This window comes from Poecilia formosa, unplaced genomic scaffold (assembly GCF_000485575.1).
Source record: "Poecilia formosa unplaced genomic scaffold, Poecilia_formosa-5.1.2 Scaffold15, whole genome shotgun sequence".
In the NCBI taxonomy this organism is placed as follows: Eukaryota; Metazoa; Chordata; class Actinopteri; order Cyprinodontiformes; family Poeciliidae; genus Poecilia; species Poecilia formosa.
Window position 1 is genome coordinate 1920830 of NW_006799954.1, and position 12169 is coordinate 1932998.

The 12169-nt window shown below is 37.6% G+C and overlaps 1 protein-coding gene across 1 annotated transcript; it reads right to left on the reverse strand.

Annotated features, from left to right (window-relative positions):
- Nucleotides 1-2466: 2466 nt before the first annotated feature.
- Nucleotides 2467-10334, reverse strand: kcnk1b (potassium channel, subfamily K, member 1b). Its single transcript, XM_007546184.2, has 3 exons — nucleotides 9833-10334; nucleotides 5880-6275; nucleotides 2467-2732 (listed from the first exon to the last, which is right to left on the reverse strand). Exons 1-3 carry the CDS (start codon nucleotides 10185-10187, stop codon nucleotides 2476-2478), a joined length of 1008 nt encoding a protein of 335 aa, XP_007546246.1. The 5' UTR covers nucleotides 10188-10334; the 3' UTR covers nucleotides 2467-2475.
- Nucleotides 10335-12169: the final 1835 nt, after the last annotated feature.

A 12169-nucleotide genomic window follows, 5' to 3' on the forward strand; every position in this document is an offset into this window, starting at 1 on the left:
CAGTATAATACTTAACTGTGCATTTGAATATACAGTATCACTGACATCGACTGAAAAAATATGTACAAAAGCTCATGGTTGCAAATATTCCAAACATGTCAGTTTTCTCAGCATAAATAAAAACTCAGGGTTTCCATCTGGAATCATTCACATGATGTTTAATCCCTGATAGAAACTGAAATTTCATTCCCTTCTTGCCTTCTAGTCAAAGTATATGCCAACAACAACTTTGCAAGATCCAAGACATTAACAAACATTGAGCTAGAAATGTAGCTACAGACAGACATTATACAGTAAAAGAGACTAGAGTTACAAAATGTAAGTTTTTCTACTCAGCAGACAGCCAATCTTTCACAGTAGTTCACAAAGGCCCAGAATGGTAAGAAAAAAATTTTAAACCTTCATCAGAAAAACATTAAATGGAATGAATGGAGTTCAGAAAAAGCCAGGCACATTTTCAAACTAACAGAAAACGTAACATACTGACTCAAAAAGCAGTTATTGCAAAGACAACTGAAACTTGATGGGAACATTTTCAACCTTAATATGGTTTACGGCAGAAAAGTTACCAGAGCCCCTCAGGTTGTTTCTCCTTCACCCGAAAAAGCAATGCAAGAAGTTCATCACTCTGCCCCAAGCGAGAAAATAACTCCAATTGTTGCAAAGCGTGCTTATACACCAGACAGCAAGCACCGATGCAGCATTACATCATAATGAGAATGTCGATTCCCGCTGATGCAATCTGTGAGAAACAGTAACTAATCCGGATAGCAATTACAGTCATATCCCTTTAAACACTGCAGTCAAAACTCAGAAAGAAACTCAAATGATAACATTTTGAAGATTAAATTTAGAAGACATCTAAAAATAAATTCCACTTCCAGCAAGAAAACTGAACTGACAATTCTTCACATAGAGGAAAAAAAAGATAAATACATTACATTCAAGAGCTTAAAACCAGGGAGTGATATGAGATGAAACAAAACTCCTCACCATGACAAAAATAGCACTGAAACTCTCTGTAAATGCATCTATTTTTCTGCTAACGTCAGGACAGGTGCATGAAAAGACTAACTCTGTCAACAAGAAGCTAAAAATCTGAGGATGGATGACGAGGTGCCAGAATTGTTTTAGAATCAAACAAAGGCCTTTGTTATATGTGAAGCATTGAAGCAAAACTGCCGCGGCGAGTAATTAGAGCTGCTGCCCCACGACGGATTTCAAGTTTTCAAAGGTGCCATTTCTGGTACAGTAATTCTGCCATTCAAAGCAATTTGTAAACGTTTCTCAAGTCATAAACAAAAAGCAGGCGTTTCTACATTCAAATGTTACAAATACAGTGAAATCTACAGTTCAAATCCCTTTTATTAAACAGAATCTTTCAAAGTGTGTGAATTCCGAATGAATGTTGCTCATGTGCAAACCTAACTTCCTGCAACTCCCTCAACAAGCTCGACAAACCTCGGCGTCCTTTTTGTACACACAGTCAAGCGCGCATTAAAGCGTTCAGATGGATCAGTGACTTGCACCGCTTTACACATGAGCAATTTTGAGAACAGCGCTGCAATGAGGTTGCACAAAACACTTAACGCCACTGTAAGGAAGACCCAGAAATGCCTCGAAATATGAACGATATTCTTACATAGCAGCTCCCCAAGTTACATTTTTAAACATATTCCGCTACCTTTTGATCAATAGCAAATTTACGGCAAATAAAACTGATAAACCAGTTCTTATGTAACTCTTTGAATCAATTGCGCGACCCACATTTTTTTATTTTAAAAATCAATAATTAAATGAATACTGACATCTATAAAGGGTCTGTAAAGCTCTCTGTTTCAGCAGCTTACAATCAGAGAAATAAAAAAAAATGCCCCAAAATCAAAAAGAATCAAAACAGGCCACGATATAGCATCAGCAACTGTTGTTTAGATATCAGGTAAAGTTCTGCTTCGACTTCATACCCTACATTTAAAACATTCTCCCAATTATGTACAAAGACCTGTCTAAAAAACTCTATTTAAAAGACACATATATGCTTATGTCCTAATTTGTGGCGGAAGGCTTTCCGTCTTCGACCTAGTCGTACTAGTCGTAAGAGACGAATTACTTCATCAAAAATTCCTAAGTGTACCATAAATAATGTAGCTTTTAAAGGCGCTTAGCTTTTGTGAGTCATAAATACAGCAGAGGACTTTCCTTTTATCACTGACTTTGTATTTATAGCTGCTGTTAAAATATTAATTTCACTTTTATTATGTAGATAAACTCTCTGCTGCATAACACTATCTCTACTGTCAGTTTTGTGGTTTCGTAGTTGGCATTGTTTGCTTGATCTCTGCAGACCTAAACGATTTTAGCTTTGACTACAATTTACCTAAAGCCATGATTGGTTCTTACTCATGCTGTCTTCTACTATGAGTTAATCTCCTCGTTTTTATTCCCCTCCATTATCCTTTGTGGTCATTTTTTTTTTTACTGGATCATTGGATCATCATTGGGAGAGACCAGAGTCGGGACGCTGACAAACGTCTTGGCTTTGGCCTCGTTCTTGCCGCCTGTGTTGTCAGACACGGTGGTGAAGGAGAGGTGGTCATGCTCCAAAATGGCGAGGCGGTCCTGGGGCTTCTCCTTCTTCAGGTAGAACATCTTCCTGAGCTGCTTCAGCTGCTGCAGCTCACAGAAGGTCTCCAGCACCACCAGCATGACTATCAGACCCAGAATGAGGTAAACTGGGGAGAGAAACGCAAGAAGTAATTACAACAAGTAATTAGAGTAAGAACCGTTGAAGCGAGATTTGCATGTTTTAACATTCCCAAAATCTGTTACTTTTTACACTACCACAAGAGGGCAGTAGTTAGCTATCCATGACATTAGGACGCAAGGGTGTGCCTTTCTTGACAGTCTACAGACTATGCCCCAAGTCTGTTTTCAGGTGTGTTTAGGCATTGAATACATCTGTATTAACATTACTGAACTTAAAGTTTGAAAAATCTGTCGATTCATCAACAACTGTATTCTTGTGAGAGTTTCTTGTTGGCCTGATGTCTGTATCTGATTGAGAAAGCACTGACTGCTTGTCAGCACAGGCAGCAACAAAACAAAACTGTTTTAATCCAGGGTCACATACTGCTTATGCAAATACAGGTGATGTCACTTCCTACACTCGTTTTGCCTAAAGGAAGTTGTACAGCTGATGTTATTTTTTGCAAACAAGTGCGTTCTGTTGGAGACTTCTCCTCCTACAGACTGACACATTGTTCCTGCTGACTGACGTCACCTCTCTGGCTGCTGCGCGCCACACACCCACGTCACACATGTCGGAGGCTGTTCACTACAGCAGCTCTTGGCATTTGTGCACACCCACAGCTTGTCAAGACTCCGCGCTCTCAAACTGAGTTTTATTCAAGGCACTATTAGCCCCTAACAGGGCCACTGACAGCAAGCTGTGCGAGTCTCCTGGAAAATGCGGGCCATGCCTCAATGCCTCCAGTAGGCCACGGCCCAGTTTGAGTGCAGCACCATCTTGTTATGGTTTGAAACACACAGGGAAATGTCAGATGCTGCTTTCTCAGCAACTACTCGCCACTTTTAATGAGCTGTGTACTGTATTTTGTTTAGAAATCTGCAGTTGTGTGGGTTCCAGCAGAAATTCTCATCAGCTGTCATGAAAAAATGTGAGAATAACCACACATTCCAGCTACTACACCTTGTTTCTAAATTCTTAATGTAAATGAATTTTTTTTTTTTTCAACCCCTAATTAGTAAAAAGGTGCAACAAGCAAACATGCAAAAAAAAAAAAAAAAAAAAAGTGCAGTAGCACTTAAATTTAGTTTTGCTCAATTACAGGGTATTGTGATATTTATGCGAATATTTAAAATATCTAACTGCTCTTATTTGAAACAAAAAAGTAGCAATTATTCCTACAGCTGCAAAAAATATAAATATTGCAGAGACATGATTTCTATAACACATGTAAGATCATTTTGATCTAGGATGCCAGTAAGCTTTAGCTTATTGTTCTCTTTACAGAGTAACAAGTTGATGTTAAGTGATTAATTTATCAGGTTTTTGGATGGTGCTTAAAACAATGACCTATTTTGCCCTGCCAAGCATAGTATTTAAAACAGTGTCACACTAAGAGCTGGTTTCCATGACTGTGTTTTCAAGGACCAGAAATATTTCTGATCGCTAATCTATGCATCTTACAGCAGTTTCGCGGAAGTAACTTCTTAGAACATTGGTATATTTTGATATCAGTAACACATGACTTGCACGAGACTGTGACAGCTCTACTTATCAGCATTATTTAATTGTTATAATTGCTTTTAAGTACTTTTTCATGTTCAGTTGTATCAGTCTTTTCTTTATGACATCTGAAAAACACTGTAGCACTGACATAGAACAAATAAGCATACCTATTTCACCCACAGAAAACACACTCTTTGTAGGTGACAGGTCAAAACTAATGAAAAGTCAGCCTGTACCTCTCTTCTATACTCATGCTTTAGTAATGACAATTTGGTCCTGTGTTAAATGTGATATTTGCTTTTTGTTTCCTCTGATTTGGTCATTTTTTTGATAACTCATTTTGTCTGTGATCCCTGTTTTTAGTACTTGCTGCATGTTTATGGTGATATAACAGAGAACGAACGTCATTAATGCGGCTTTCACACACAGGTCAAGAAGATGACCTAGTTGATTGCTTTCCACGTATGCAGGTCGAAGCTCACCATCATAAAATCATCTAGATGTCATAAAATGGAACTTTTCATCCTGCATGCCTAACTTGAGAAAATGAAAGTATTTCACTCTAGATATTTTATGTAATACGACTCAATTTTAATGGGATTTTAGTGGTTTTATATTCACCCAATGCAAGCAAAGAAGAATTCAGTGAATCACTGCAGGTAAAAGGTTTAACATTAAGGGTGCTAAGGATTCTGGGATGCATTTACAGCATAACCAGACTTTGCATTTATTAATATTCACCTTTCCACAATTTACCATTAAGATGAATTTATCTTACAAGTTCATTATTGAAAAGATGTTAAAAGAAAACAAGGGCTTAGTTTTACTTTACTTGAACTCTAGAGCACAATTCCTAACGTTAAATTTGACAAAAAGAGAACACCGAACCTAACCAATAGACTACCACAGCCACAGTGAACATGGCGGTGGGTGCATCATGATGCTAATGTAATATTTAGCTGGTTGGACAGAGTCTCACGGCAGCAGATGCTCACATTGGACACTAATTGAATTGCACAAAAAGCTAAAGGTCAGAGGAGAAGGAGTGAAAAGAATAAAATAAGCAGATATTGCATCTGATGTCATCGTTGCATTATTTACTAATATTATCACCTTTGCAAGATTTTCTAATACCGTGCAGCCTTGGTCCAAGTATACATCAAAATACTATCTTTTCCCTTTTCTTTTTTGATCAGGCAAATTGACCACACTGGGTTAGACAAGGACTGGATTTTTCTATTTAAAAAAGATATTCTGTTGAGTGATTTCTTATGTAATAATCGTGTTTATTTTGTTGCAAGTGTGCCACATGACACAACAAAACTATCTTTTTTGTAAAAAAAAAAAAAGTAAAGTAAAAATGGCCTTTATAGTGTATCTACTCTTCTATAAAGAGCCTTAGAGGTAAATCAAAGTATTTATGTGGTTTAAAAATACAAACCCGAATAAAACTGAAAGTAATAGTAAAAAAACAAAAACAAAAAAAAACTAGTTATCAGTCAGATTAACATAATAATCAAGGCAGCATCATGACTCTACATTTTACAACTGATACAAAAACAGAGGACTAAGAGTTTCAGATGCATCAGCTATGCAACACCACTACCACCCTCTCATCAGCACTCACCAGTGATGCCCACTTTGTACAGCTCCCTGAACTTCTGATTGGCCGCTTCTCCGGGTACGTAGTCTCCGAGGCCAATGGTGCTGAGTGAAATGAAGCAGAAATAGAAGGACTCCAGGAAGTTCCAGTTCTCCTCCAGAGCAGAGAAGATGGCCGCCGGGATGAGGAAGAAGCACGAGACGGCCAACATGCCCAGTAGGGTGGCGTGAACAATGGCCACAAGCTGCTTGGACAGACCCCACCGTGTGTGGATGTACGTGATGGGCCGCCGAGTGCTGAAGACCATGATCCTTTGCACAACGGCAGTGAGGAAGAGGAGGGTAAACGGGATGCCAATCACGGAGTAAATAATGCAGAAGGCCTTGCCGCCATCTGATAGCGGTGCTGTGTGACCGTAACCTGTTGAAACAAAGAATATTAATCAGCATAAAAGTTTGCTTCAGCAACAAGAGAGCACAGTTTATTTTCGGTGTCCAGTAATTGTGTTCCGATACATAGTTTTGGTGGAAAGTATTCAATTCCTTCAAGTTTTCAAGAAGCAATATGAAGAAGGTAGGGAGATAATACATTTACATATGTATTCAATGAGCACTTAATAAAACCAGCAATGCAACACCTCAGGTTTTCAGGTGTCTGATTCTGCAAGTTTCACAAACTCTTTCTATGACCAGTTCTCTAATTCTCAACAAAAGCATCTGAAGTCAGACAGGTTGGGTGGAAAGTTTCAGCAGCACGGTTGGAATGAAGAACCATAGAAAATTTCAGTTCCCTTAGAAACAATTTATTTCAGGTTTGGCTTCTTCTTTACTTCCTTTTCACAGTACCTATTTTCTAAGTCGAACTATTTGAATTCCTGCCTTGTAAAAAATGTTAACCTTTGGTCTAACAGTCTAAGTTTCTGAGAGCTGTGGAAAAGGCTGCACTCTCCCCACCATCTTGTTTAAACTTAAGGCCCTTTCATAGAACATCTGTTTACCTACTTTTTTTTTTACCTGTGTTAAATTAGAGGAATAAAATGTTCCTCTAGTGTCCCAAATTCAGGGCTCCGCATGTACAAAGTGGAAACCACACAGAGAGCAACCAGTCGCCATGCAACTTCAGACATATCTAGGGTTTTATTCAGACAATTAAATGCACAGAAAAACAGATCAGCATCACACCCAAACCATCAAGAAGTCCAAACCATAAAACAGGCATTAATTACCTGAGAAAAATAGAAAAATGAACAAAATACAAAAATAAGAGAAAAAGCAAAGGCGCCTTTGGGAACTGCTTGTGCGGCTGCAAACAAAGCAATTCGATTTGCTTCTGTGAAGTGAAGGTTTTTATTAAGAGGTGTAGTCCTAATTTTAACATATGCATTGAAGGTATGTCCTCTCCTTCTAAACCTCTAAGCAGTTTCAAATTACCTAGATGGGATGGTCTAAATGATTTTGTCACCTTCTTTGAGACCTATTCAATAACCAAAAATGAAGAGAGAGAAAGTGCAAAGGTCCAGTGTGATTAAGAGTCAGAGAGAGCACACAGGATTTTCAAACAGGATTTTCTCATGTCAGCTACATCTGGAATCTCCTGTTCCTCCCTTTCTAAACATTTGAACAAAGACCCTAGTTGTCAGAAAGAGATTTATTTTTCACTTTGACCTTGTTTTGTTTTTCTCCAGGTTTTAAGAGTCTTCCTTACCCCTAGACAATCACCAAAGAATTTGATTGTGAACAGACAGAACTTGTCTTTTCCATCCTGTTTTTTTTTTTTATCTGAACTGCCTAGCATCTGTTTCTGAGCGATTCATTAAAAAAACAGATTCCTGCATTAAACCTAAAGTAACATATAGGCAATTTGGAACGCAATGTTCTTATTTTAAAACGCTGATGATTTTATGTAATATTGTACATATGGTTAAGTTTAAAAACTAGCATATTTTAATTTTATTTTCCTAACACCTGTAAGGATAGTATTAATAGGATTCCACATGTGAGAAGAAAACTCATGTACTAAACCGAATCAAATCTTTTTTTAGAAGCCTGAGAGTGATTTGGGTGTTTTTTGAAAATCTCCCCAAGGGTTATCGTCCTTTAAGAGAAGAATCACTTCCATTTAGCTTTTCTGGTTTCAGAGGTCCGACTGGTGCACAGCTGCACCAATGTTTATTCTTCTGTAAGATAAAACCATATCCAGAAAGGAACCAGAACCAGGAAGTTACCAGGTAGTCATAACTGCTACACGTTAGAGTGATATATTGGGCCTGTTAGGACACATTTAATGGCACCCTTATAAATTTGTATGACATTGTGACTTCGTACTTTAGCACTGGATTTTACTTTTCACTTGTCAAGAATATATTTCTCTAAGTCAGTTTTTTTTCCTCTTTATGTGCAACTCACCTTTTACAATTTTATTTGGATATTCATTTAACTTGGTCCAACTTTTAATCATAAGAATTACAAAGTCCTACTATTACGACAAAGGAGAAAGTGAATGTTTCTTTTTTTTTTTTTCTGGCTGCCAGAAGAAATAATGGTAATGCAAAACCAGTCCCTCCACCTCATGTTGCTGTGCACTGTCTATCAACTGGATTTCTCCTGTCCTAATTCCAAATGAAAGGTAAAATTTCTGCTTTGAAATATTTCTAATACACCAAAAAAAAAAAAAAAACACCCTCTCCCCCTGGACCGCCAGGACGCAAACAAATAAACCAAGTAGATAACTTGCATATGTATTCAGTGAGCAATGGGCACCTCCGGTATCCATGGGTGTGACTCTGTGAGTTTCCAAACCTTTTCTCTGACCAGTTTTCCCATTCTCAACAGAAACATTTCACCACAGACAGATTGGATAGGAAGCTTTAGCCACAGGATTGGAATGTGAACAGTTTTCACATTCCAGGAGAAAGTGAACAGTTTTCTTTTCTGCCTGCCAGAAGCAATCGACTAATATATTATTGCAGTAATGGTAAGGCTTATTGCTGTCTTTTTGTTTGTTTGTTTGAAAGAAAAACAGTTGGAATATTGCATATTTTTTGTTTTAAATGTGTGCATAAATACCATCTGACTGTTAAAATGTGACAGTTTTGCTCAAGGTTTTGCCGTGAAGATCTTATACTAGTGAAGGTCAACTAAAAAAAATCCCAAAAATACATGAGCAGTGACAGGTTTAAGTCACACTGTTATTTGAGAAAATAAGTAGTTACGAAATGAAGTTGAGGTTTAGACAGGATTAGGTTGATGTTCTTTTGAGATCAGATTTGAAGCCATGTTGTAATGTGGGTGCAAAAGTACGACATCGTAAGCTTTACATGCTTTTCTGAGGTGTAGCTTTTAAAATATCCTAAGTTATTGAAGTGAGGTGCATTTTGTAATAAAACTGTAGTGCACAAATTACAAGCCAAGAGTGTCTAATTTCCAGTAACAAAAGGTCAAAATAATTTATCAATATAAAAATGGAAGAGATTAGACCGACTTCTGCATTACACAGATCAGTCTATAAAATCACAATGTTATGAACCCAGACAACTATTACCACAGGATATATCATTCGGATTGTATGTTGCAACCTTAAATAACTGCTGCAGCCATGTGGAGTATGACAGCGTACATTTCCTGTTCTAAATTGGAGGACACGTCTTTAAAAAGGTCATCATTTAAAATGCAATTGCCAAGTGTTTGGTAAAAGAAGACGACAAAAATTGTAATACAGGCCAAATTCTGTCTTAAAGTGGCTTTCTGTTTTGTAAAATAGATGCAAAATTTGAATGAAGATTAATAATTAATTGACATTAAATGCATTTTACTATAGGGCCTATATATTTATTATTATTATTACCAACATGGCAACACTTAAGGGTTCTGTATGATGTACTTAAAGTCAAACAGACATATTACGTGAGGATGACTCCGTAGATTCTGCTGCGCACCTGGAGGACAGTGACTACAAAGCATCATACAGCAGTGACCTACCTGTGGTGGACAGCACCGTGCTGGCGAAAAACAGCGAAGAGGTGAAGTCCCAGTTCCAGTTAGCCGAGGCATTATTGAGAATAGAAACCCCATAATTACTGGCGTCTAGGGCTTTCTTTAAAAACCGCTCCAGTCGCTCCTCGGACAGACACTCATTTTCCAAGAGGAACTGCTTTTTGACGGCCCTCAGCTCCTGACGCAGTTGGTCTTCGTACGGTAGTTCGACCGACGAGAAGACGACGGCGCCGAATATGAGATAAAGGAGATAGCCCAATATTAAAGATACGAAATACCACGTCGATTTATGATTCTGTATCAAACGCACACAAGAATTGCTGGCTAGAGACTGGAGCATTTTTACCCGGTTGCTAAATCACCTCGGTAATAATTTATTATAGCAAAGTAAGTCTGCCCTACTGTACAGACAGTGATGTTGTTGGGAGACAAAGCGCAAATGAATATCCTCTCCTCCCCTTCACGGAACCTGCTTTGGGTGTTGATACTTTTATGTACTATCGTAAATCTCAGACGTCTCTGTCGTCACCAGCGCCAGTTCTCACGTATATGTAGCACATGGAGAAAAGTTATGACGCAAATCGCTAGTTTGTCTCCAAAATTGATGTTGGCATTTCGGAACTTTTAAAGGGATGTTATTAAATGCGCCAATGTCAATAGTTTGTCGTATTTCCGAGCTTCAATTTGGCCATGAAGGCAGCAACACGTGTGAGACCCTTTGTGACGTCGGCGCTTTTCTTCCTCCTTTCTCCTCTTCTGAAGAAAAGAAACAAACGTCAAAGCCACGCCAGTTACCATTAATGTCATTGTAGAATCAAAGATTATGATCAAACGAGGGTTCGCAGAATAAAAATACACGTGGGAAAAAAGGAAACTGGGAATATGGCTATACAGTTTAGAACACAGTAAAGTACTTTGGTACAGTCTTGTGTCCTAGTTGTGTCTATTATGATTATGGCCTGTAGGTACACTATATCGGGAAATAAATAGTCTACATTTGAACAGCAGGGGGAAACATTTTTCTTTTCTGTTGTAAGTATTTCCTGTTGCCAAAATTGGTTTACAGAAATAGAAAGCATGCAAAATTGCACTGGGTGCAGACATTACAGAGAACATTCAAAAATAGATAAAGATTATAAGAGTGAGGGGGAAAAGGAAATGGGAAATCAGTGTGTTGTAAATCTTTGTGATTTATATAATGCCCTAATCATCAGCTCCCTCCACAGGACTCAATTGAATTTAAGAGACTAATCTATTGTTGGCAGGCACCTACTTCAATTTAGCATACTTCCCATTTATTAAAACTAATTATGCAACATATAGTTGCACTATGTTCCCTCTATTGTCTGCACACAGTGCAATTTAACATGCATCCCATTTATTAAAACCAACAATAATAGTGGCTTGAGTGATGTACCCATTTTTTGCTGAAAAGCCACTGAGTGTGAAAAAAGTCTTTACTCCAATAGCAAAATAATCACATCACAGTTTGCAATTACACTCACAAAAAATATACTTTTTTTTATTTTAGATACATGTTCTGATCTTATAAAACATAAACTGAAGCGTAATTATAATAGTTCCATTTAGACAAAAGGGGAAGAAGTTTGCAAGCCTGAAAATACCATCCTATGAAGAACAGTGATCAAGTTCTAGGGGTATCTTGCAGTAGGGGGGACTGGTGCAACAATTAGCCCTGATAGTAGAACATTTTGCTCTGGCCTCAACCAGAATTTATTGCTAGCTGCATTAGAACATACAGTTTACATCTTGTATTTCTATTCCAGTTTTCTAAAGGGAAGATCTTAGATTTCTTGTGAGAAGTCAAAACCTATGTATATTACCATGCTGACTTCAAGCGGTTTGAGCAGATACATAACCAGCTGTCCATAAACCTGTTCTGTCAGAGAGCGAGTTCAACAAAGTAAAGAATACTAAAAGGCTCCAAAGATATTTCAACCCTTAGCTGGGAATTTGTAGAGTTACCCAGTTTAACACAATCAAGTCCCAGCACACAAAATGACTGCATTTAACAAGTCACCACATAGCAAATTGTTCTTTATTCCATTTATTGTCTATTAAATCAAATGAGTTTTATCATCAGAAATCTATTTTACAACCAAACTTAGATTTTGCTCCTTCTGCTTTTTATGCTGTTTTTAAAAAACAAAAAACAAAGACAGTTTTTATACTCTTGTTTGTTTTTTCTTGTTTTGTTCATACTTTTCATCCCCATCTAAAACTAACATCAGTAACTTAGTTTATCAGTAACTTAGTTTAAAAAAATACACCCATTGATTTGAGATATATATATATATATCT